This window comes from Solanum dulcamara, chromosome 7 (assembly GCF_947179165.1).
Source record: "Solanum dulcamara chromosome 7, daSolDulc1.2, whole genome shotgun sequence".
In the NCBI taxonomy this organism is placed as follows: domain Eukaryota; kingdom Viridiplantae; phylum Streptophyta; class Magnoliopsida; order Solanales; family Solanaceae; genus Solanum; species Solanum dulcamara.
In genome coordinates, this window is record NC_077243.1 from 6,637,872 (window position 1) to 6,662,660 (window position 24,789).

At 35.3% G+C, this 24,789-nt stretch overlaps 2 protein-coding genes across 2 annotated transcripts; one reads left to right on the forward strand and one right to left on the reverse strand.

The window, feature by feature from the left end:
* The first annotated feature begins 849 nt into the window (after nt 1–849).
* LOC129893956 (uncharacterized) lies at nt 850–19,234 on the forward strand. Its single transcript, XM_055969410.1, has 20 exons — nt 850–1,147; nt 1,243–1,312; nt 3,808–3,850; nt 5,948–6,025; nt 6,192–6,276; nt 6,467–6,549; nt 6,898–6,955; nt 7,091–7,200; nt 8,140–8,198; nt 8,354–8,450; nt 9,425–9,460; nt 11,330–11,466; nt 13,483–13,553; nt 13,656–13,709; nt 14,895–15,037; nt 15,834–15,974; nt 16,846–17,070; nt 17,823–17,882; nt 18,375–18,695; nt 18,788–19,234. Exons 1-20 carry the CDS (start codon nt 985–987, stop codon nt 18,902–18,904), a joined length of 2,151 nt encoding a protein of 716 aa, XP_055825385.1. The 5' UTR covers nt 850–984; the 3' UTR covers nt 18,905–19,234.
* Nucleotides 19,235–19,874: 640 nt separating this feature from the next.
* LOC129895666 (galactoside 2-alpha-L-fucosyltransferase-like) lies at nt 19,875–22,695 on the reverse strand. Its single transcript, XM_055971399.1, has 2 exons — nt 22,051–22,695; nt 19,875–21,491 (listed from the first exon to the last, which is right to left on the reverse strand). The coding sequence occupies exons 1-2, from the start codon at nt 22,292–22,294 to the stop codon at nt 20,044–20,046; spliced, it is 1,692 nt and encodes a 563-aa protein (XP_055827374.1). The 5' UTR covers nt 22,295–22,695; the 3' UTR covers nt 19,875–20,043.
* Nucleotides 22,696–24,789: the final 2,094 nt, after the last annotated feature.

A 24,789-nucleotide genomic window follows, 5' to 3' on the forward strand; every position in this document is an offset into this window, starting at 1 on the left:
GGAGTGTTTAGCTGGCAAACTTAAAGTCATTTTGTGCTTCAAATAAGCCCCCAAAAAATTGAGTTTGTTTGACTTAGCTTATCTAAAACAGCTTATAAGCTGAAAACATCTTATAAACCCAAAAAAATAAGTTGGATTACCCCAACTTATTTTTAGCTTATAATAAACAATTTTCAGCTTATAAGTAGCTTAAAAAAAGCTTATCCAAACAAGCTCTAACACTATGGTGTGTTTGGTAGAGATGGAATTGGTTGGTTAAAATGTTTGAAAAATTATTCTCTAGGAAAACAAGTTCCTCAAAAATGAGAAAAATGATTTTCCTAACAACAATAGAGAAAACAAATTGCATAAGCTAGTGACATTACAAATTTATTGTCTACTCACCATCTATCCAATCCACCCCAGCCTTTCAACCCCAATCCCTTGACCATCTCACCCCCACCATCCCCGAACTAGGAAATCATTATGATGGAAAACATTTTTCTTCAGACCAAACACACATGTATCACTTCAAAGTTTTACTTTTGGATAATAAAAATATACATTAATAAAACAACAGATTAAATAATGTTTTCTTTGTTTCAATGTGTGGCACAATTAGAACTTTGAGATTCAAATTTTTATTGTAAATTCAGACATAAAAGCTTAAAATTTATATATTTAAAAAATATATAAAAAATGCTATAAATTATTAATAATTGATAACTTAAAATATAATAAAAAAGTTTTATAAGTTTTTTTTTTTATTTGACTCATGTAATTGTAAGCGTATAACATGAATTGTAACGGAGGGAGTACTGAGAGTAGTAATTTTTAATGATTTATTCGATAAAACCAGAACTCCAACCACAAAAACGTATATGGAAATAATATACTTGGCCCGGCCCGATAGAATAAAAACGAATCAAACGGATTCCGGCCACTGGCCTAAATCAAACTCCCAAGAAGATTCTCACATTGTCCCCGAAAAAGCAGGGTTCGATCATGGCGACATCCTCCGTTTCTAGGGTTCCGGCGAAACCAGAGGCCACTTTTTCTGTAGTGTCGACGCTCAAGGCCTACTTTATCCCTTTTATACTTTTCTCCGCTTCGCTCTTCTATCAGCTAATCGTAATTCCTCGTGCCTTCCCTCGTTCGCATTATGATGGTGAGTCCACACTCTGATTAATTCATTATAATTCTGTTTCCCAGATGTATTCCACGTTTTTCTCATTTCTTGAATTATTGGCTTGATTTTTGTAGCATTGGGTATCAGAGCGCATAGTTCAATTGAGGAAGTCAATCAGGCATACGAAAAGCTCTCTTCAAAGTGGTACCCCCTTTTCACTGGCATTCTATTGTTAATAATACGAAAAGTTCTTGATTATCTTTTTCTTGTGTGTTCTTGGACATTTTTATAAAACTTGTTAGCGTAGAGTAATATGAAAATTCACTATTATCCTTTGAAACATACAAAATTGTTCTCGTGTGTACAACAACAACAATAACATACTCCCTATAATACCATAAGTGGGGATTGTGGAGGCCAGTATGTACACAAACCTTTTCCTACCTTCTAAGTGTTCTCGTGTGTAATTTTCTTTTATAAACTGTTATTTGGATTCACTTCTCAACAATTATATTGGGACATAATTTTTCGTTAGCCTGTAAATGATTTTCTTAAACTCCGTGCCAAGTCAAACTAGGTCATTCTTTTTTGAAACAGATAGGAGTATGATGTTTCAACACTAGATTATTTTACTACTACAAGATTTCATACTTATCACAACTTTTGGTTAAGTAGCTAGTATATTAAAAATTTTCATTGACACGTAAGTTGTATTTGTATTTTCAGAACCATTTTTGAAATTATACAGATAATGTTGAATAACTTATTGACATACACAACAACAACAACAACAACATACCTAGTGAAATGCCACAAGTGGGTCTGGGGAGGGTAGAGTGTATGTAGACCTAACCATTACCTCGTCGAGGTATAGAGGCTGTTTCCGAAAGACCCTCGGCAACTTATTGATATATAACAAATAAAATTGAGAAAGATATATCTTACTCTAAGGATTTTTCGATATTCATACCCTGAAAGTAGAACATGAACATTTCCTGGTCTAGTTTTTCTGGTAATTGAGTGGTTAGTCCACCTCGTTAAGGGGTGTTCATGTCCCACTTAAGCTTTTAAGGGTGCCACTGGGCTCCAAAACCATACCGTTAGGGTGTGTGGAATTAACCTCATACTTTGTACAATATATTTATCTTGTAGGTGTACTAATTTTTCTGTCATGAAGTTTGTAGATGCTCAGATCTTGTCTGTCTAGAGGTCTCATCACTCCCCTAAGAATACTTTGAAATTCATTAATGGGCCTTGTTAAAGTAGCTGTTCTGTTTGCGTTTGCCTTTGTGTTATAGTTAAACTAGTTCAGGCGGAAATGGTAGTTCAATAACGAGTGTGAATCTTCGCCTTTGCTAATATCTTGTGGATGACACATCACTAATTTTGCTTAGGTCTGCGTACACTCTACCCTCCCCAGACCCCACATGGTGGGATCACACTGGGTTCGTTGTTGTTGTTGTTGTACTCCGTACTATTGCATTTCAGACAATCAGCAACCTTAGCCTCTTTTGCTGATGGGTTCACCATAATCTTTCAAATATTTAACCCCCGCACCCTCTTATGCAGATAGTTCTTGTTTCCAATAATCCTTCTCAAACTCATTCTACTCATCCCCTGATAGATGTCCTTATGTATCCTGAATGTATTCTGCTCAATTAGAAAGTCAGTAATAACACAAAGCTCCACTATGCCACCTCTTTGAAAATTTGAACTAATGGAAAGAGAAATAAGGGTGTGTTTGGTATGGAGGAAAATATTTTCTAGAAAATGTTTTCTAAAATCATATGTGGTTGGTCAAAATATTTGGAAAACATTTTCTTTAGGAAAATAAGTTCCTTAAAAATAAGGAACATGACTTCCCTAATAGAAGCAGGGAAAACAAGCATAAGTGGCATTCCAAGTTTATTGTCTCCTCCCCACCCATCAACCCCACCCCTTCATCATCCCACCTCCGCCACCCCCAACCCCCACTCCTCATTTCATCCCGCCTCCATAGTATTTTGCTAAATAACATATAAATGCACTTGGATTAATATTATAAGCTTCCTTAATAAACACTAGAAAATAAGTAAGAAACCTACTTGGTTTCCAAGAAAATATTTTCTAGAAAATCAGTTTCCGTGGAAAACATTTTCCTTCATACCAAGCACACCCTAAGAGTCACTCTACTGTGCTTATAAATTATCCCTTAAACTAAGCGAAGCATTAAATTTCATAATTCTTGGTTTATATATTGTAACTTGAGAATCCCGTTTCATACTTATAAAAAAATTGTAACTTGACGTGCTTTAGGTTTCTCGCCGGTGGTGGATGGAATAATTGGTCTCCTTATGTGGTTTTGGAAAATTCTCACCTCGTGAACTAGCTTAGTTAGGCTCAAATCTCAATGTCCATTTTCTTATCAATGTGTATTTCACAGAATTTATTTCCATTGTTTGGCCAATAAACTGAAAAGGTCCATCAATGACACAGTATGTTTTTAATATCCCTTTGTTGGATGAGGTTTAGTGGATATGACTCATGGACATTATCTGGATGCTATCGTATGTACAAAATGTGCTTAGAATTTATTTCACTTTCACTTTTCCACTTGCACATCTTTGCTGTCAAATCCAGTATTTAGCATGAAAAAAAATTGATTTGGATTTGTTTGTTTGATTATATATTTGCTGGATATAAAATTGTATTAAATACAGGAATGCAGGTGTTGAAGTTCCTTCTACCATTGATTTTATCAAGGTTAGTTGTCAGCACTTATTTGACATTATTTTGCTATACAGTGAATGGTGCTTTTCAACTTCCTTATCTGAAAACTGAAGCATGATAAAACTAGCATGTGGTTTTAAAAGGAAAAAGGTATCATCTGTATCCCAAAATATTTCCTGGTGACTAATGTCCCTTATTTTTTCTTCTTGATCTTTTGATAGCGGCATAGATGCAAAGGTATTGTGGAAGTTCATCTTATTTTTCAAATCTGCAATTTCTGTTGTCCTTGATCTTATCTAAGATTTTAAAGCAAGGCCCTGATCTTGTTATAGCAATGGCGTCGATGAACATCCAATATTTTCCTTAACCTAAACAAGTACAGGTTAACAGACTGTTTTGTCCTTAGACAATGGTTTTCAAAGCTCAAATTTTGGTTCAATGTCGAATTTCCTTGGCCCCACTAATTGACCAACTTTCTGCTTGTTGTCCTACATAAAATGAAGTTAGAGTGCATGTGGGGATATTTTCATATGTTTACTTTGCAGCTCCAGAATCTCCAAAAGTTGTCATTAAATGGAGCGAACAATAATCAAGGTGGAAAACTTCTGAATGGCAAGAAAATGAATTTTACGAGTCGATTTCCAGTAATCAAGAGGATAACTAATGCAGATATACATTTTTCAAGTAGAAGAAAAATGTTATTAATTAATAGACATTTTTAAGTGCCCTTAACTAACATGTAGCTTTTGCTCCTTCAATCATGGAAACTGTGTGCAATGATTTGATCTAAATACTTTTACAATGGATCAAGGTGTGCACTTCATGCATATCTTTATTCGGCTGTCCCACTAACCATTCATCACTCTAAATTTGTGGTGGAAGTACATTCCTATTTTATTTGATTCCAAGTTTTAATAGAAATATTTTATTGATGAGCTACATCAATTGCACCTATTAAAGAAACTAAAAGGATTATTGAAATAAGTTCAAACGGGAGAAAAAATCTGTTGATAAATGAATTCCAATTTGTTGACTATTCCTAAGAAAATCTTGCTCTATAATCTGGTTTGACCCTGTAGTCCAAATAATCCTGTACCATGACGTATCTGAAATAATAGTGATTAGTGAATAAAAAGACTTATACAAACCATTGATGTAATTCCATCTCTTACAGTCCAAAGATGAAAATCCTTGTAATATTCTGAACCATTCATGAACATCACAGCAAAATTAATTAAAACGTGTGGATTGATTTAAAAACAGGACAGTTAATCATGAAGCATAGTGATGTTGTTTAATGGTTATCAGATAGTTGACCAACATTTAGCTAGCATGAATTCTTAATTTTAAGTCTCTATAGTAGATTCTACAATAAAGATTCTAAATTATATGATGGGTGGCTTAACATGACTAGAAAAAGTGGATGTAGGATAAATGAGGGTACGCTTAACCATTTTGGTGGCAAAGCAATCCTAGTTTAAGGCTTTCTCAAAACAATTCTATGGCTTGAATGAAGGAAAAACTTAGAAAACCTAGTTTATTGGTTTAATTTGAAAAATAAACTTTTTTCTTGATAAGTTAGTTTTTAACAAACCTTGGTATTCTGCTAAATAATATTTGGTACTTCTCAATTTGTCTCATCACTTGCTAATTTAGTCTGCTCTATAACTGTATCTTCATACTGACGTCCTCTCCTTAGTCTTTCACATTTTCTTTTGATTCTAACGCTGTGGTTAGTTTGCTTTTTGAAAAATTATTTTCTTTTACTTGAAAGATTTTCTTTTATCAACCATCCAAATATTGGCAGATTCTTCATCCGCTAGCCTCTTTATCATTATGTTTGTTTTTTTATTGCTGGCTTGTGCACACTCAATGCCCTTAACCATGGGCATTCAATTAGATCCGCAAGACACGCCTTAGCATTTTTCCTAGTGACATGGTATGTTTGCAGTTGCCGCCTTTTCTGTGATTAGAGGTCTTGATATTTCTATTTTGGACAGCTATGAAGTGGTTGATTTTACTTTCCTGTTGGCTGGCTTCCTGCACCACCTATAATGACCAATCTGCCTCATTTTTTCTCCATTCGAAGAATTTTCCCCATATCATAATCATTGCATAATTGTTTCACAGGCTCGATATGCTTTTGAGTTGCTGACAGATCAAATTTTGAAAAGAGACTATGACCTATTCAGCATTGATGAGCAATTTGTAAGTTTTCTGTTCTAGTTTGTACAGATGATTTAATGTTACCAGTTTCAAAAAAAGTTTGACAGATTATTTTAGTACCAAAAATGGGAATCTGTACATTAATTTCAGATTTCCTATTAATGTGTTCTATTTTATGTTTTAATATATTTTTTCTTTCCCTATCCAGCATGTTATTGAAAAGGCTAAAGAGCAGTATGTTGGAAGAAGTATTTCAGAAATCACCTTTCCTCTCCTGGAGACAATTTCTTTTGGTTCGTAAACACCTCTTTAGATAGACTTTGCTAGGCAAGCACTTTCCCCGGCGCCATCCCCAAACCCCACAGAAATATAAACCAGGGATAATATGATACTTCAAGTGATTTTAGTGTAGTTTCGATTTGTTCTTTCTAGAGTCATCATCTATGTTTATCTGATGCAGATTTCTTTGTCTTTGTACCTTAGATCCTGAAGACCATGCTGTTGATGTCATCAACTCTGAGAATTTTCTATCCAAGCTTGAAACTGATAAGGCATTGCTAATTCAGGTTAAATATGTGTACCAAACTGGTTTTCTTACTCATGTGAATTTTAGTGTATCTACTAGTTTGTTCTTTCATTATTCACTCCCTGTACATGGAGAGTTCCATGCATACTGTTGTATCTACAAGAATGTACTCCTTGGAAGGAATATGGGTGTTATGAAGTGCATTGCTAGATATATCATTCAATAACATGCCAATAAACTGTTTTTGCATGATGAGCCTGTGTTATCAACTTAGCTTAATATCTGTAGTATAGTTTCTGAGAGCTGTATAATCTCTTTTCGTTGTGTAGTTTATACTTTTTCATTTAATTACTCCTATGATGAAACGCTGACCAAAGTTCTTGTCTAGATTTTTTCTCCGGCGAGTGCACGATGTGCTAAATTTTCAAACAAATGGAAGAGAATTGGTAAGAGTTTGAATATTCTTGCAGACATTTATTCCATCTGTAATCTTGCTAATGTTATTTGGTGTATTTTTCTTTTACACTGTAAATGTTATTTGGTGTATATTTCCCTTTATTTCTTCTACCTTGTGTCTTCAGTTACTTTGCTAGATGGGGTCGCAGATACTGGAGTTATTGATCTTGCTGATGTTCAACTTGCCACATATCTAGCTGAGAAGAGACCTGGTGGACTACCATATTTTAGACATGGAAAGTATTTTAATAAACAAACTAAATTTTACTTTGTCATTCCTCCAAAATGCTTCAACAGAAATAGTGTCGCTGTTAGATAGTATTCTGCTGAAATACAACTTGAAACACACTTCATGGAGTTCATATTTATGACTGATATTTTGTTCTTCTAGCTAATCATCTATAGATGTGTGTGATTCGATTGTTAACATAATAAGTATATAAATATATATTTTGGACTGAATGAGATAAGAATTTGATTGCCTTTATGTGGTGTTCTGAGCTTGACTGCAACACTTGACCAGTAATGCCTGCTGTTAGGTTCTGAATCATGTATGCTATAAATTCATCAGAGGGAATATGTGTTGGACTTGAAATACTATTGCTCATCGAAGTTAGAAAAGATTACATATGAGATGACAATACAAAAAAGCGTTTGCACTAGTAAGAAGATCTGGAGACAGTGAAACTGAATTGTCGGGGCAATGGTCTTGTCATGAATCTCTTCCTTAGATGATGTATTGTGTAAATTATACATTTGCGTCCAGTGGGGCATGCATTAAGTGAAATTAGTAGGAATAGAATTTCTGATACACCAATCTTCTGCACTACTCAGCTCACTAGGTCTAATTTTCGGTCACTCAGATGAAGGAATCAAGATTGACTTTAAAGGGCAGCGTGGTGCACAAAGCATCCCGCATTAGCGGTGTCCAGGGAAGGGCCACACCCCGAAGAGATTGACTTAAATCAGATAATTTTTTACTACCGTACATGTTCAACTAGGACTTATCCTTTGTTTTTTGCTAGCTTACAATTTTTGTTGGGGCATCTCGTCCACCAAAATTCAATTGGAGTTGCAGGAAGTTCATTATGTTTTTATGGATTAATTGACACGGATGCATGTATTTCCCCCATTTCTTCAACCCTTTTTAACTTGACTTATTGCCTCGCTTACAGGAATTCCAGCACTTGTGGCTTTCCCCCCAGGTTGTAGAGGTTTAGGGTGCATGTCTAGGTGAGTTTCCTTTTCTCACCATTCTTCGCGTTATTCTCTAGTCATCCAGACATGTTTCTTGATTAAAGTTCAAAACTAGAGTGTAAACTTATTTTGCCTTCAATACAATTTCCTGCTTATTGTATTTTGCTAATGATACTTCATAATCTGGTTAGGTATGACGGAGAACTTTCCGTTGATTCAGTTACCGATTGGGTTGCAATGTCCATTTTAAGTTTGCCTCGTATTCGGTACTACACGAAGGAGTCAATGGTAACATATGTGATTTAGCTTTCATCTTATGTTTTATTCTGCTCTCATTGCACAATTAGACTGATGGTGGGTTAGTGTGTGTGAGAGAACTGAAAATAGCAGTTTCATCAGATTTTATGAACAAAAACTTTAGCACGCTTGTTTTCTTGGATTTGAGAAGTGTCTTTCTTAGTACTAGAGAAACAATTTGCGTTTGACCAAATTCTCAAGGAGGTGTTTTTAGCGTCATAATATGATGAGAAAAAGACAGGTAAAGATTGACTTTACAATCCATATTGTTTTAACCTATAAATGATTTTACATATATATTATGGAAGACTATAAATTAGAATTCTCATTTTTATTTAACAATGTACAAAATAAATAAATAACATACATCAAAATTTTATCTATAAATATAGTTAAATCAAGGTAATAATTGGGATATTTTACTTAATATTCATATGATTGGTAAGTCTATACATCTTACATAATTGTTATTATAACAGAGATACAGATTGAGAAATTAAGAGGGATAGTTTGGCGAGTATTAATATTTGGTAAGCGTACTTTTGTCCTGGAAAAAAACTTCCATTTCTGCTTGCGCTTCTGAGGAGAAGTAATAAATTTTTGTTTCTAGTCCGAAGCAGGAAAAGTGGTTTGTGCTACTACTTAGAATACCTGTTTTCTTTAAAAGAAAAAAAGGTTTGGCCAAACTCCTTATTTCTTCAAAATAATTTTTTTTTTCTTAAAATAATAAGCATTCATCGTCTCCCAAAAAGCTTGGTCTAACAGGCTAACAGACAGATGTATTTCTCTAGTTGTAAATCATGAGTTTTTCCACTTTCACATCTTTCACAGACAGATGATCAATGTTCATGCAAAAATTTGTGCTTAACTTGTTGAAGGATGGACAAGCTTTGCATTCAATGAAGTATGCTTTAATATTTGACTAGCTTTTAATATTCTAAGTCACAGCTTCCTTTTAATTTCAGGCTCAAGATTTTCTGCTGAAAACCAAACCTCACAAGGTACTACTTCTAACACCCTTCCCAACTACTTAGTTGTAAAAAAGAAAGAAAACAATTGATGAGAGATAGCCAGTTGCTGCAGTTATAATTGGCTAGCTTGTTTAATATGCACATTAAAGTATCCTTTATGAGTTACCCTTATATTTACCAGTTCATCCGCATCTATGCTAATAATATTTTAAGAGGTCATCACAATGAATTATCAAACGTCACATTTACGTAGTTCTCTATCTGTATAAACCATCTTGAAGAGCATCCTGCTGTTAACTTTTTCTTCTAATTATGATATGCTAATGGACTTTGTTTGATTAATATATTGGGATGATGCTCAAACATCTCCTTTGAAAGGTTACCAGTAAGTTCTGTAAAGTATTGCCATAATGCAATCACCTTTGCTAAGCTGTTTCTTCTTTTAGAAATGACCATTGTCCAAAAATCTAGATCCCAGAGCAGCACTTTTCAACGTGTGCTCTTAAGTTATTCATGTATTAAATCCTGCATAAGTAATGCCATGTTTGGCAGTATTCTTTTGCTATGTATAGAATTCATCACACCTAATATGGTGTTTGGTTTGCAATATAGAAACTCGCATAACTAATATCCTCATAAGTTATGGGGGAATTCATGTATTATTTTATGCAGTAATAACTAATACATGAAACTAAAAAAAGGGGCAGCCCGGTGCACTTAAGCTCCCGCTATGCGCAGGGTCCGGGGAAGGGCCCGACCACAAGGGTCTGTTGTACGCAGCCTTAACTAATACATGAAACTAAACGCGCATAAAATAATACATAGTTTTCCTGGTAATTAATCCTTGTATTGCTAATCCCTACATAAGTCTAGCCAACTACCAAGTGACCCCTTAGTATTTAAAATTAAAGCTAAAATAAATACCGGCATTCTGTTTTAAAAAACACCAGCCTTCTGAATGGAAGAATATGCTTTACCACTAGGTCCACTAAGTTGATATAAATCCTCGAAAACTATTGGTACAAGTAGAAGTATTTTCTAAGATTTCGACAAAATGGGACTTGAAGCGAAAAACGAGAAGTGAAGCTCACTGCTTCTTTGAAGAGAAGTGCACTATTCACAACATTAAAAATGTGCCAAACATATATGAACTTAGTACTATATCGATCAAATAGCACTTAGAATAACTAATTTCAATATTCAATATACAATAATACCGATATTAACCCAACTCCCTAAATTTGAGATTCAAGGAACCGTCCTCTTCTTATTAGGATCACGTCGTGTCAATTTTTGGAGGAAACACTTCTATGAAATGATTGGCTTCATCCATGAAACAAAAGCTGAATCCTAGCCCCTGAAAGGAAGAATATGCTTTAACACTAGGTCCACCTACATCCTCAGACAACTATTGACTCGCGTCAAAATACTTGCTAAGATTTTAACAATATTGAACATCGTAGATTTTAGGGTTTAAATTCCGGACTGTAAGACAAACTTGATCATCTCCTAAAATAGAAGAAAATTTATATCATTCTAAGAGATTTGGCCAAACTTGGTTTAACATTGGAGATGATTGTGGGAAGAAACTTCCTTTTCCGAGAAACTGAGGGCATGTTATAGTGTGCAGCTTCATTTTAACTGAGTAGTCTTATTCTTTGATTTGTTCAAAGTCACTGTCACGGGTTTTAGTATCTTGTATTGGATTGGCTGCATACACACATTACGTTCCGTCTAGCTTGACTAATTTTATTCTAGGCAAGAATACACCCAGCTTGAACATGTGCAGATATTTTTCAATTGTCATTGTCATGTTTAGTACCCTGGTGCTGCCATGTATACTTGTTTTACGTTGCTTGCGTAGAATTTGATAGGTTTCTTGTTTTGCTCAATGATAAGGTCAAGGTCATTTTCTTCTCTCAAACTGGAGAGCGGGCAACTCCATTTATACGTCAAGCTGCTAAGAATTACTCAGCCTATGCTACATTCGCATTCGTGCTATGGCAGGAAGGAGAATCTTCATTGTGGTGGAATATGTAATGTACACTAGTTTTGCTGTTTTTTTTCCCCTCTATGTTGTGTATTTTTTCTTTCCCTCTCATGTTAATTTGCCTCTCTTTTTTCTTTTGGTGGGAGAATGGTGTTGAATAGGCTCTTGAGTTCCTTTTCTTTTGTCCTCAAATATTCTCCCTCTCCCTTCTTTATCATCTCTCATAGCTTCACTGGTTTCCATTATCTTTTGGTTTTTCCTCATTGAGTGAATGTTGAACAGCTTGGAAGTTGATTTTGTGTGGTGAACATTTTAAGGTTACACAGATCTAAAGAATACCAGTAAAACAAAATATTATTGGAAGAGGAGACTTTTATTACTAACTAAAAGGAATCAACTGTCATATCATTCCAAATCTTAGTGTAGTTTTGGGTACAAAACTACGTTACGCGCATGTGTTTGATGGTAATAACATGGAGTAAAAATAATTACTTTCTAATATATTTCCTAAAGTATGAATATATCTGGTTCAAAAAAAGTATGAATATATTTTTTCCTGGGTATAATAAGTTGGTGTTCAAACTTGTTAAAAGTTACTCCCTCATCTTAAATGAATGATATTATTTGGAGTATGAGTTTCTAACTATACAAGTAGCTGATTTTGAACACCAACACATTGAGTATTTTTTTTTCCAAAAAGGGGCAAAAGAGGCATATTACCAAGTTTTTTCCTTAAAAAAATTGGACTACCTAATTTTTGTTTAAAGAAAAGTGTTGTCAAGGACAAAAGTTGCTTGAGTACCCCAATTTTGATCATGTCATGAAAATGACATGAAGATAGCACTTCTTTTTATTTTCTTATATTATTGAATTTGTTTGATTTTTTTAATATCCTTAGTTCAGTTTTTTTTTTTTTGAAAAAACTAGTTTAGTATTTGTTGTTGATTCCAATTTCTAGTAATTTTTCTTTGTCCTTAAATTGTAAAGCTATGTTGCTCGGTTTCTTAAAAAATGTCCACGGGTGCGTGTCGGATCCTTCAAAAATAGTGTATTTTTGAAGGATCCGACACGAGTGTGGCGACGTTTTTGGAGAGTCCGAGCTACTATAGTTGTAAAACATGCATAGGTCAATAATTCTCTTTACATTCCACATTGTTTCAAAATTTGTCTCATTTTGGACTTAAATTAGAGTAGGTAACTTTGTCCTATTATCTTTAAAGGATGTCTGTATCTACTTCTTTGTTCTTTCAATTCACTTGCATATTAATTTCTTTTTAATTCCTTACAATCAATCAGCTGGGCCTCAAATCCAATTTAGTTGGGCTGGACATGAATCCTCTGTCTTTTCTCTATATAGCCGATCATTTTATTAATTTCTTCTTCTTATCAAATTTCACAAATAGTATTCCGAATATATCCGGAATCTTATTTTCAGTTAGCAACCTGGTTGGCTTTTTATTACAGTTCAACCAATATGTGAGTGGGGCTGTGTACGAGTAATGTTATAAATAACAATTTTTGTTGTGGAGAACCAAGCATCTCCACAGATTTGAAACCTGAAAATATTGTCGTTTGTAATTTTATACTTTGCTATTTGTCTATAAATAACATATAAAAGTGCGGCAACAGACTTTGAGCACTGATTGTTATGGACAAGTGTCGCTTAGTAGTACCTTGAGGTACTCCTTTTTGATAAGTTACCTTGAAGTTCTTCATAATTGATGTATTTAGCTAATAACAGAGAAAGACATTATGTTGATTGGATAGTCAGCCTATTGCAGCATCCTAGAAAAGACTATTGGCCACTGCTAGATGGATCTTTCATGATGTGATTTGAGTCAGCTAATACATGTTGTCCAGGCATATTCTCTTCTTGTATGATTGGTTCCTCTTTCACGTCATAAAATAAAAGATAGGAGGCTATACTTTTATGTGAATACAGATCTCTTTGATGTGAAATGCATAACTTTTGTCTAGTCATGACTATACTTTATTGCTCTGTTCCCATGATGAATTTTCACTTAAAGATTTTGTGATATGACCTATTGTCCTATCTATACAGGTTAGGGGTCGAATCTGCTCCTGCCATTGTATTTCTAAAAGAAACAGGTGTCAAACCTGTTGTTCATCATGGCAAGTTTATTTCCCTCATTTATTTCATACTGTCGTAACTTCTGGTGGCTGTGATAATTGATGTCTCTAAGATAGCAAGCTAAAAGATGTACATGGTTGTAGGATATGTGAACAGTTCATTGTTTGGGGATATTATGGAGAAGAATAAACATCATGGTACTTATCTTCTCTCCCTTTTTACCAATGTTTTTAGCAATTTCTTCAGTTTCATAAATTGCTTTATCTGATATGATTTGTACTGGCTGGTTAATTTGAGATTTTAGTGTATACATTCCAGTCAGCCAGGTTTATTTTATTCATGTACTGTAGTGGTTGCAATCATTGTGTAAATTTGGCGCTCATTATAGATTGATTTAGCAAATTTTCCCCTGGAGTTATCTTGTTTATTCTTGTTGAATGTTGTTGGCTTTTCCTGTATAAATAGAGGAGAATACCTCCTTCAAACTTCTCATCACCACTTTTTCCATGATGCTAGAAGTGTTTTTTGCTCATTAATTTCAAGTATAGTTCCTCCAAATGATACCACTTCAGCTAGATTTATTTTTGTTCATTAATGCCTAATTCAACAAATTATCACTGTGGCTAGAGCTGGCAGTAGCGAGTGAACATAAAAGACAATATAGAATTGAAGTCTTAAGCAATTGTTACATCCTGCTTTGCGCCTTTGCCTATGCTCATTTAGAGTGTCATGAAATGGCTCTTGAGGAATAGTTATACTATGTGCGCAGATGCGAACAAGGAATTATATTTCATTACTAGTTAATTGAGGTATATTTTTTCATGTGACCACTGTAGGTACTGTGGTTACTCTTTATATATTGCACACATAGATGTGGCAATTCTTTTCTTTTTTTGATGATTAGGTATGGGCATAGTTGTGGTAATTTAGCTTCTTCAAATTTGTTCCCATGTTCTGCATAAACTGGTCTAGGCATTTTCACGACAGTCATGTTTTGGTACATTGATCATTTAACTACTTCTACATCTATGCCTGAGTTGAAGACTACCAACATGCAAATTGGTATAGGCATTCATAGCACTATGAATGCATATCTGAGTATCTTCAGATTGGCTTATTTTAAGTTGACAACATGCGGAAATATGAGTTCCAAATTTGTGTTGTGATCATAATTCAAGGATGGTTATATTTGTGTCTATATGTCTTGAGTTCTCCAATTTTGATGGAGAAAAACTAAGATGCTGATTATTGTGCTGTAGATCGTGGTATAGAAATATGGAAAAAGACTTCAAATATTGTGCCTCTGCTAATATATGTCTTACAATCTTTCCTTAAATAGTATTAACATAGATCTTGCTGGTTTTTGTTTCATACTTATTCAGTGCTTCCACAATTGAGGAGTGTAACTTCGAAGGAATTGGGTTGTGATCCCCGGGGCTTTTCACGTGCTGGAAAGGATACCAAGATATGGTATTGTGTTGTTTTGGTCGGGAGGTATAGCCAGGAGCTCAATGAAATGCGTGAGGTAAGCTTTTTTTTTTTTCTAGTCCATTTTTCTTAATGAAAGCTTCTAGACTGTAATTTGGCTTTTCCATCTCAGATGTTTAGTTGATTTATCTTCCCATCTAATTTTAGAAAATCTGAATGGAGATTGGAGGCAGATGTAGTGTGATAATTGTGTGTGTGTGTGTATGAGAGAGAGAGAGAGAGATGTTGGCACTAGTAATACCATGAATCTGCCCAAATAAGGGCCCAAAAAAACGATCCAAGTCCATAAATGACATGAACCAATAAAGTGCTATTCAGCATATGTACTTTTATGATGTTAATATGGCCATGCTGGACTACCTGGATCATACGAAATCTGCATTGTGGGTTGCTACGGATCACCTGATAATACATAGAAGATGTGCATCTCCAACAATTAGAACTGTTTTAACAATTCTATTTAAGAACTTCGAGATGAAAGATTAATTAGAATTTGGAACGCTTAAATAAGATACCAACACCTACAATAATCTGTCCATAATGATGTCTACTTGTCTGCATCTTCATATTATATATGCCTTCTCCGTTTTGTTATGTCCTATATTAAAGCTAAAGATTTCTTCTTTTGAATGCATTTTTCTGTTTAACTCCTTTAACCCTAAAATGCCAGTAGAGACTTCCCCTGGGTCCTGAAGGACTTCTCATTATGACCACCACTTATGTAGATTCATATAGCTTCAACTCTTGTTTTACATTAAGCGACATGCAAAAACTGTTAGATGCTTTGGATGTCTGTTACATTGGCTGATGGTGTAAATTATCTATCACATAAGACCATGCGCAGGATTCAAGAAACCCTTTCAAATGATGGAGATTTGACTGGAGTGGATCAAGATCTGCCATCTGCACCTGCTCTGCTTGCACGAAAACAGAAACGACTGACATTTACCTGGCTTGATGGGGAAGCACAGAAAGTGAGCACCTCTCTTCAAATATTGGCATTTCTTTGGTTAAATAGTGGTCTGATTACCATTTTCTGTAGCACCAGTTGTTCGTGACTTTAGCACAATAAGTATCATTGCTTTTTTATTTTATAAGATCAATCTGTTAATAGATTCATACCCATCTTGTCTTTTGACAGACTGACGGAGTGGAGTCCATAGAGAATTACAGAAAAGCATGAATATAGATTCTTTGGCATTCATTTTCTAGAGTGACGTTCAAACTCCTACCACCTCTTATCTTAGATACTTAACTAGGCATCTTTCAATTACTTGTTTGTGCGTGTTTAACCTCCCATCTTAGATTCTTATTGCTTTTCCTGAAAATTTCGGTTCTAGGGAACTTTGTAGATTTACTTAATTCTTCTTTTGCACAATTTTGGAGAAGGTGCATTAACTGATTACCTTGATGGTTTCATTTTATTTGCCGGGCGTGTGATCGATTGGAAAGCTCCTTCCCCTTTTCGCCTGGAAGAGTTAGCTATTAGAGAATAATGGATATAGAGGATTCATATTGCACAGCTCCAACTAATTTGGGATTGAGGCTTACTTGATTGATTACTTGGTAGGCTCTAATGTCCAGTTGGTTTTGGATCCAAATGTTGTTAATCTTGAATACTCATTATGTTTTGGAAAACTTTTTGTTTCCTTTCTATAGTTGAGAGATGCTCCCTGAACTTGAATGTGAATCGTATAACTAACTTCCTTTCCCTATGCTATTATTCCTCTAAATCTAGGCTTTTATTTATATAATCTGAGCATGTAAGTTCTGATTGGTTCTTATGTTACTGTGGTACCCATGCTGTCCATTATGTTGAAGGCTAACAGCTTCTCCTTTTTACAGAGTTACTGTTTCTTCTACATTAATTCAGAAAATAGTTATGAGACCTGTGGGCCGATGAGGGATATAACAGACACAGCACAATTGTTTATTGTACGCTATGATAGGAATGTTACAGAGGATGTTGGAAAACAGCCAACCAGCAAATTCTCAGAATTATACAATGTTGAAACTGATCCTGCATCTCAGCTTGTGGCAAAATACAATGGTTCTAATAAAATTGAACAGGTCAGTAGACTGACAGATCCCTGAAATTCAAGAGCAAGTCACATGATGAATCTAGTTTTCACATTCTCTTGTGATTTGAGCTTAAACTCACTAGCTAATCTATAAAGTGTTCCTTGACAGCAGCACTGAAATATGTATAAACATCTTCTCCCTTGCTCTTAGAGCAATTTATTTTTCTGTTGAATACAGCATCTATATTGGACAATATCAAAGTTGCTCCTTCCACGGTTCTCCTTGCTTCACACAGTGACGCGCAGTCTTTCCAAAATTGCTTCTAGTTGAGCATTTATATCTCTGTTTTTCCTTCTTAAACTCTATTTACTTTTCCAGTGGTTTTCTTTCTTCCAAAATTCACATGTTCGCATGATACCACTTTTAGATAGTTAGGCAAGGTCCCTCATTAAGATTATAAAAAAGCACATATGTTGTGAAGTTGGAAAAACTGTGAATTTCTGTTTTTGAGCAAGTTCACTCTTTTCCATTTACTAGACTGCCTCATTTATAGTCAAATACCTCTTGCTTTTAGAACGTGCAAGTAATATGCTTTACCAAATAACATTTGGCTCTCTAAACGTTTTCCCTGTCTGGTATTTGACTGAACTATCCGCTTTCATTTGAAACAATCTAGAAAGGAAAATATATAGTCTAGCCTGAGATTTATTTGATTCTTCATTATCAAGCCAGCTGCTTGGATGAGAACGTTCATGATGATTATATCTAGATATCTAATGTATGGTATATTGGAATGACAGATCGTACAATGGATTTCTGAGATAATCAAAGATGGCGACTCAAAGAATCTTCCTTCATTTGTAAGTTAATTTCCCAAATCTCTCTGTTCACGCCAAAAGGATCTTGTTCTTATTTTTGGTTCAATGGTGTTTTGGGTTTGAAAAACGGATCTTATAAATGACTCTCTCCTTCAAGATTGTAAGCTCTATCCATGACAGCAGTTGCCAGTTGGTGACTTGGTGTAGTTGGTATACCAGAACTTTGCATGTGCAGAATTATTTACCCTTTGCTACTAAATCTATATGGAGATTGATCTATCATCTCTCACTTGGGTGGAAGTATGGATACTAGTCTGGAAGGTACTTTATGAATGTACGTGGGAGAGTGATAGGAGCAATCTTCTTTTAATCAGCATGGGAGGAATAATAGATCTCAATATCATGAGATAATGATTTCTCATGTTATTCATATGTTGATTATTGCAAGGATGTAAAACAGTGGAAACTTGTCTTTAGGCCCTTTCCTAGGGTCCTTTTCTATTTCTGCATCTTTATATATACATTTCGTTGCAGAAAACAAGAACTCCTGAATTGGTCCCAGAGGATGCAGATTCCAGTTGGTCATCTTGGTCTGAAGGAACTGTTAGTCCTGGTAGAGGATTGATTCATACGGTCAAAAGTTCCCTAAATAAAGTGCATGATTACAGTGGCGATCCAAGAGTTGGACCTTTCTTGCTCCTGGCAGCACTGATCTCATTTGGTAGTGTTTGGTTTAAGAGAAGTCAGGTATCTCAGTCAGGCGAGCCTGATCATTCAAGCCAGAAATCCAATGAGCCAGAACGTTCGAACCAGCAGACCAGAGAGCCTGATCAGTCAAATCAGCCAAATGCAAAGGTATGATAGGCATTATCAGTTTGTTCCTGAAACCATCTTTATTTTGACCTCTTTGGAAATTGACTTGATTCCTTTTCACCTTCGCATTGCAGGACGCAACCATGCGAAAGCGAAGAACTCGCCCAAGAAATGATCTTGTTCCACCTTCTATGACCGATGACCCAAAAGATGCTTACCAAGTGGAGTTTTCAGATTCTGATACTGGCTAGATGGATTCAAAAGATTTGCAGGCTGTTTTATTAACACAGGGTAGAAGCTGAAATTGGTGGTGAGCAGGCGGATAACTAACAACCACCTCCTTACATAACTGTTGCACTGCAGGCTTCGATACCATGTACATTGAGCTCGATAAAGTTTCTTGACGTGTAAACACATTTCTCAGTAGTTTAGTTTTTTATGAAGGAAAGAGAAAATAGGGACCAAGACAATATGTCATGATTCTGATTTGAAAAATCACCATAGTAATATATATCACAATTTTGATTGGAAGAAAATCTCATAAAATGTTAAGGAGCTTCCACAATTGCATTTGCCAGGAATGAAGAATTGTTATTATAATTGTTGCAGGAGTAATTATAATTGTTGAAATATGTGACCATCTCATTTGAATGGTGACACACTTTAACATGGTATTAGAGCAGGTAGAGGTCCTAAGATCGAATCTCTCCGCCACACATTTCAAAAAAAATGAATTCCACGTGTTTGGCCCATTAAAAAGAATAAGCCCACATGTGGGGGGTGTGTGGGTGTGTGTGTGTGTTGAGAATACAATTAAATAATGAAAAGTGTGCTCTTTCCAACCGTTTAAGCTTTTAGATGAGATGGTTACACACTTCAACATGGTATTAGAGTAGGCGGTGTTTCATTTGCTCAACTACTTTTGTCTTCCCCCAGGTAACAGGAAAGCGTAGTTTCAAGTATAGACATGGTTTAAGTTGGTGTATTGAGTTCCACAGGCCTAGATGTCATGTCATTTGAGTCAAAATGAGAAAGATACTGTAAAAGATACCAAAACTCGGCTTCCTGCTGGTTGTATTAAGCATCTAAAGAACAAATTGGTTGTTTCTGCTGATCAAGAACTGGGCTTTATCTTAAATAAAGACATCACCTGCTCAGATCAAGGCTTGGAAACGTAACATACTTGTCTGATGATTCAGGTAGTCCAGCAAAAAACACGAGTACTTTCCATAAGACAAATAAGAGTCCCAACAGAAACAGAAATTTATGGTTCAGCTTGCATTAAAAACTGTAACAATAAGGATTTGTGTCTTAAGAATCATAACAATGAAAGAATCTTGCAATAAGTTATAATAACTACTCCTGCAACAATTGTTTTTCCCTTATCCGGTCAAAATAACTTCAAACCCCAGCTATTATCCTCACAATGTCTCACATGAGGAACAATGTTGACTGTGTTATTACTTCTTGTTTTCTTATTGCAATCGTAGTAAGGGGGAGAGTGATAACACGGCTCCAAAGACTTTGCTCGGAAACAAGGTGGATTGTGAACTGTTCCATTTTGAAACTTGTATAAAATCCATGGCTTCAAACCTCCAAGACTATAAGCCACATAACCAAAAGTGGACCATCCACTTGTAACCAATTTATCAGTTAAACTCAGCAAATACATTTCTGCCCAGGCCTTTCTGTCATGCATCAGCTTCTCACTTTGTTGATGCTCTTCATGACTTGGCTGAAAAACACTAACAATCTCTCCTGTCGCAGTAGGATTCTGCCAATACATGTTCCTAATCTGCTCGAAGTATCGTGGACTCAAAGATGTCATCAAGATGCTTATAGTCTTCATCTTGCCAGACGAATTGACTATGGGTTCATTCAGGTTAACCTGTGGCAATAGATTCTCCTTTGTTGTACAAGCTAAGATTTGATTCAACACATACTTAAAATTGGCTACACCTAAACTGAAAACTCTAATTTGAATGCCTATTTTTTCATCTACTTGAGCTAAATAAGCTTGATAATACCTAGTAATAAGTCCCCATACAGAATTTGTTGGATGGAAAAGGTACCTCCCCAAAAAGTGGAAGACAGTTTCTTTCTCTGGAAAAAGATTGTTCAACTCTTGCTCAAACGACGGGATCAAGAAAAGAGCAGGAACGTAATAGTTATTTGACTTCACAAATAACCAAGGGACTTTGTGGAGAAAAGTTTGGTCAGTGTCACAGAAAAATAATTTATCTTGCACATCAAAGTCATGAGCTAAATGAAGGTATAGGAACGAAGGTATTCGTGAATTGCCTGTGACATTATTTCTCACCATATAACCATAAGAATGTGGAGATTTCTTATTAAAGCTACTAAACTGATCAATTATAGGAAAATCTGGAGGAAGCAACCAAGAAACTTCAGGAAAAGGTTCACAGAAGAGGTCAGGCAAATTAACTCGGGGATCAACAAGAAGGATTCTGTTTGTGAGTAGAGCATAAAGGAAAGCAGAAGATAAGGTTAGTATTTTGTTCCCTAAACCACTATAGGATATCCAAACGACGTAATTACAAGCTGAAGAATCACTACTGTATTCACCAGACTTAATGAGGTTGACTGTTCTGTTATATAATTCTGTGTAAGGTCCGCATTGCTTGTGAAGAGCTTCGTATCTTCTTAACCCCGAGATAAGATAAGAGGACGGCTTATGCTGCAGAGGTTTGCTATATAAGAGTGATTCATACCTACTCAAACAAGATGTTTCATCAAATCCAGTAGGAAGAAGACCTCCAAGTAGTTTATCTTTTGGCACTGTCAGTGGCTGCAGAATGTCCTCTTCAGAAACCGTGGCTGGAAGAAAGGAAATGGAATGAGTAAGATTACTGGCCATATCGTATGATTACTGCAAGCATTTTTCCTAAAGCTAGATCACAATTAAGACACATTGCAAGCACACATAAGTTATCTTTGACTTAAAACAATATTTGAGCTACCTTTGACACTTACGCTAGAATGTTCCCTCATGTCAAGGGACAATTTATATATTGGAAAAAAGTTGTTTTTGCCCCCTATTTGCACAGTAAACTTTTCCGACAAAGGGAATCTAATTGAAACCCCTTACATCCACCTAACTCCGCCCCTTAGGTACTACACAACAAGTAATTGATGAAATCTCAGTAGATCAAACAGGTTTTTGCCCTGCACGAGGAAATTTAAATGCCATGAAATGGAAACTTGTGCTGCTAAACTTGCTCCTTTGTTTTAGCTTTATTCATTATGAACATGTGAGTTCATAATGAATGGCATGTATTATTCTTTTTTGAACAAACTTGCATTGCAGAAGAGAAGAAATACTATACAAGTGAAAAGAAAAGCAAAAAAGAGGGAAAATAAAGAGGAAATGTAGCACCTTTTGAATGTTTAATATGAAAAATTCTAGCTTCAGCCAAAGTCCACAAGCAATCAGAAGGTAAGTCCCCAAAAAAGAAGACAACTGAGAAAACAACCGTAAGAACCATCAAGAGAACAACTATAAAACCCAAGAGTGTCATTGGATTCGGACCCCATTTCAACTCTGAATTCTTCAAAACAGCACCTATTTCGTGATCGGAAGAAACTTGCTGATCATTGAAGGTTTTCTTGGATCGCTTCATAGTTACTCGAATTCTTGAGGGGGTAGCAAGTAGAACTGAAAAGCCAGTTGCAAATGCAGAATAACAGATTTGGCAAAGAGTTAACAACAAATTCAATGGTTGGTGGATATATTATGTACCAATTAACATTAATTTCAATGTACTAGTGATGATTGCTTTCCTTTGTCCACAAAGTGCAGATCATCTAGCCTCTATTGTTGTTTCCTTTTTGGTTATACATGACTTTCTATGTTGTTCATTTTGGCTATCAAAATCTTTTGATCATTCATAGAATGTGGGTCGAATTTGGACAAACATGATACTTTGAGCTTGAGCTAATTTTATACTCGACACCAACTCGCCTGGAACTGATTAAATTCGGGGAAAACATGGAAGCGATTACTATACTAGGAGGCAAGACATGATTTTAGAAAAAAGTACCCCTGAAAATATTCAATGCCATTACTATTCCAAAAGACATTAAAGGATACTTTGTGGTCAATAAGTCGTATACCATCAAAAGTTATTAATGTTCTTACAATGTTAACCAAGTAATATTAGTCCCAAAACGAGAAGAAAATCATTATTGGATGTTGACTTTGAATGAAGGCAAGCTTTGACTTCTAGAGTGTTGGTGTATAAAACTACTGCTTACAAAGAGGTCGGAAACGATAAAATAGAATTATTAAATAATAAATAGAGATAAAATGAAGAGAGAGGAAAAAGGTAACGATGTCACACCAAATTGGTCGTTACACAAAATGAATTTTTTTGACATTACCTAATGATGGATTTAACAATACATTACAATAAAATTTAAGTCACAATCAACCAAACATTATATTTAAACTAACAACATAGAATAATACAACAAGTAACAATCATCCAAACAAGCTGTAATATATGTAAATAGTAGTTTTTGTGTTATTAATACCTTTGTTTGGCATACTTTTTCAACCTATATATAATTAACTGAAAAGGGTCAAAAATGCCCTTAAACTAAGTGAAATGAACAAAAATGTCCTTCGTTTATAGTTTGGCCCAAAAATGCCCTTGCCGTCAATACTTTTGTCCAAAAATACTCTTATTATTACTTTATGGGTCAAAAATGCCCTTTTCCGAATAAATATATTATTTATTTTCTTTTTGAACACATAATCTTCCTAATAATATTTTGGGAAAATTACGCGGATAAGCAAACATATACTAATTAATTAGCTAACATAGCTATAGTTTGAATTAATCATGGCTCGCGGCAAACATCCAGCTATAATTACAATTTGAATTTGTATAATTCACGCGATTATACAGTTGAATTTTGTATAATTCGCACGATTTATACAAACGTTGTGCGCGAATAGAATTATATAGCGAAATATACAAACACTACAAATTGTATAACGAATTATACAAATATTGTGCATGAATTGTATAGTGAAATATACAAAAGTTATACAAAAACTGAGAATTATATAGTGAATTATACAAACGTATACAAATGTTGCGCGAATTATACAAACGTTGCTATAACTATAACTACGAATTGTAATTAGCAAACTATAATTATAGAACATAATTAAGTTATTTTTGAGTGGCTATATGCGAAAATTCCCCTAACATTTTTCTATTAGCAAATATTTATCCTACTTCAATTCCAAAAAAAATTATTATAAAAATCTTAGGTCTATCATACAATGCAGCGGGGAGATTGACGACGATGTCACACATCGTATTAGGGTAGGGTGGACGAAATGGAGGCTCGCTTTCGGAGTGCTATGTTACAAGAGGGTGCCACCACAACTTAAGGGCAAGTTCTACAGAGTGGTGGTTAGACCGGTTATGTTGTATGGGGCGGAGTGCTGGCCAGTTAAGACCTCTCATGTTCAAAATATGAAAGTTGCCGAGATGAGAATGTTGAGATGGATGTGTGGGCACACCAGGAGCGACAGGATTAGAAATGAGGCTATTCGGGACAAGGTGAGAGTGACCTCAGTGGAAGACAAAATGCGGGAAATGCGACTGAGATAGTTTGGGCATGTGAAGAGGAGAGACACAGGTGCCCTAGTGCGGAGGTGTGAGAGGTTGGCCATGGATGGTTACAGAAGAGGTAGGGGTAGGCCGAAGAAGTATTGAGGAGGGGTGATTAGACAGGACATGACGCAGTTACAACTTACAGAGGGCATGACCTTAGATAGGAGGGTGTGGAGGACCCACATCAGGGTAGAAGGCTAGTACATAGTCTCGTTATTCTTCCCTATTCGTAGGTGTAGAAGTGCACTACGATTTTTTATGCTCAGATTTCTGTTATTTCTGTTATTATATAATACTTTATATATTTTGATTACTCTATTTTATCTGTGACGCTTCATTATTTGTTATTCCATAGAGCTTTGAATTTCTTAACCGTATCTGACCAATTTTTATGCTTTTATTGAGCCGAAGGTCTCCTGAAAACAGTTGTCCTACCTTGGTAGGAGTAAGGTCTGCGTACACTCTACCCTCCCCAGACCCCACAT

Coding starts and splice junctions, on each gene's coding strand:
- LOC129893956 (XM_055969410.1), top strand. CDS start 985: ATGGCGACATCCTCCGTTTCTAGGGTTCCGGCGAAACCAGAGGCCACT. Junction 8,199..8,353: donor GGTTTAGGGTGCATGTCTAG/GTGAGTTTCCTT, acceptor TAATCTGGTTAG/GTATGACGGAGAACTTTCCG. Junction 18,696..18,787: donor CAAATCAGCCAAATGCAAAG/GTATGATAGGCA, acceptor TTCGCATTGCAG/GACGCAACCATGCGAAAGCG.
- LOC129895666 (XM_055971399.1), bottom strand. CDS start 22,294: ATGAAGCGATCCAAGAAAACCTTCAATGATCAGCAAGTTTCTTCCGAT. Junction 21,492..22,050: donor TCATATTAAACATTCAAAAG/GTGCTACATTTC, acceptor CCTTTCTTCCAG/CCACGGTTTCTGAAGAGGAC.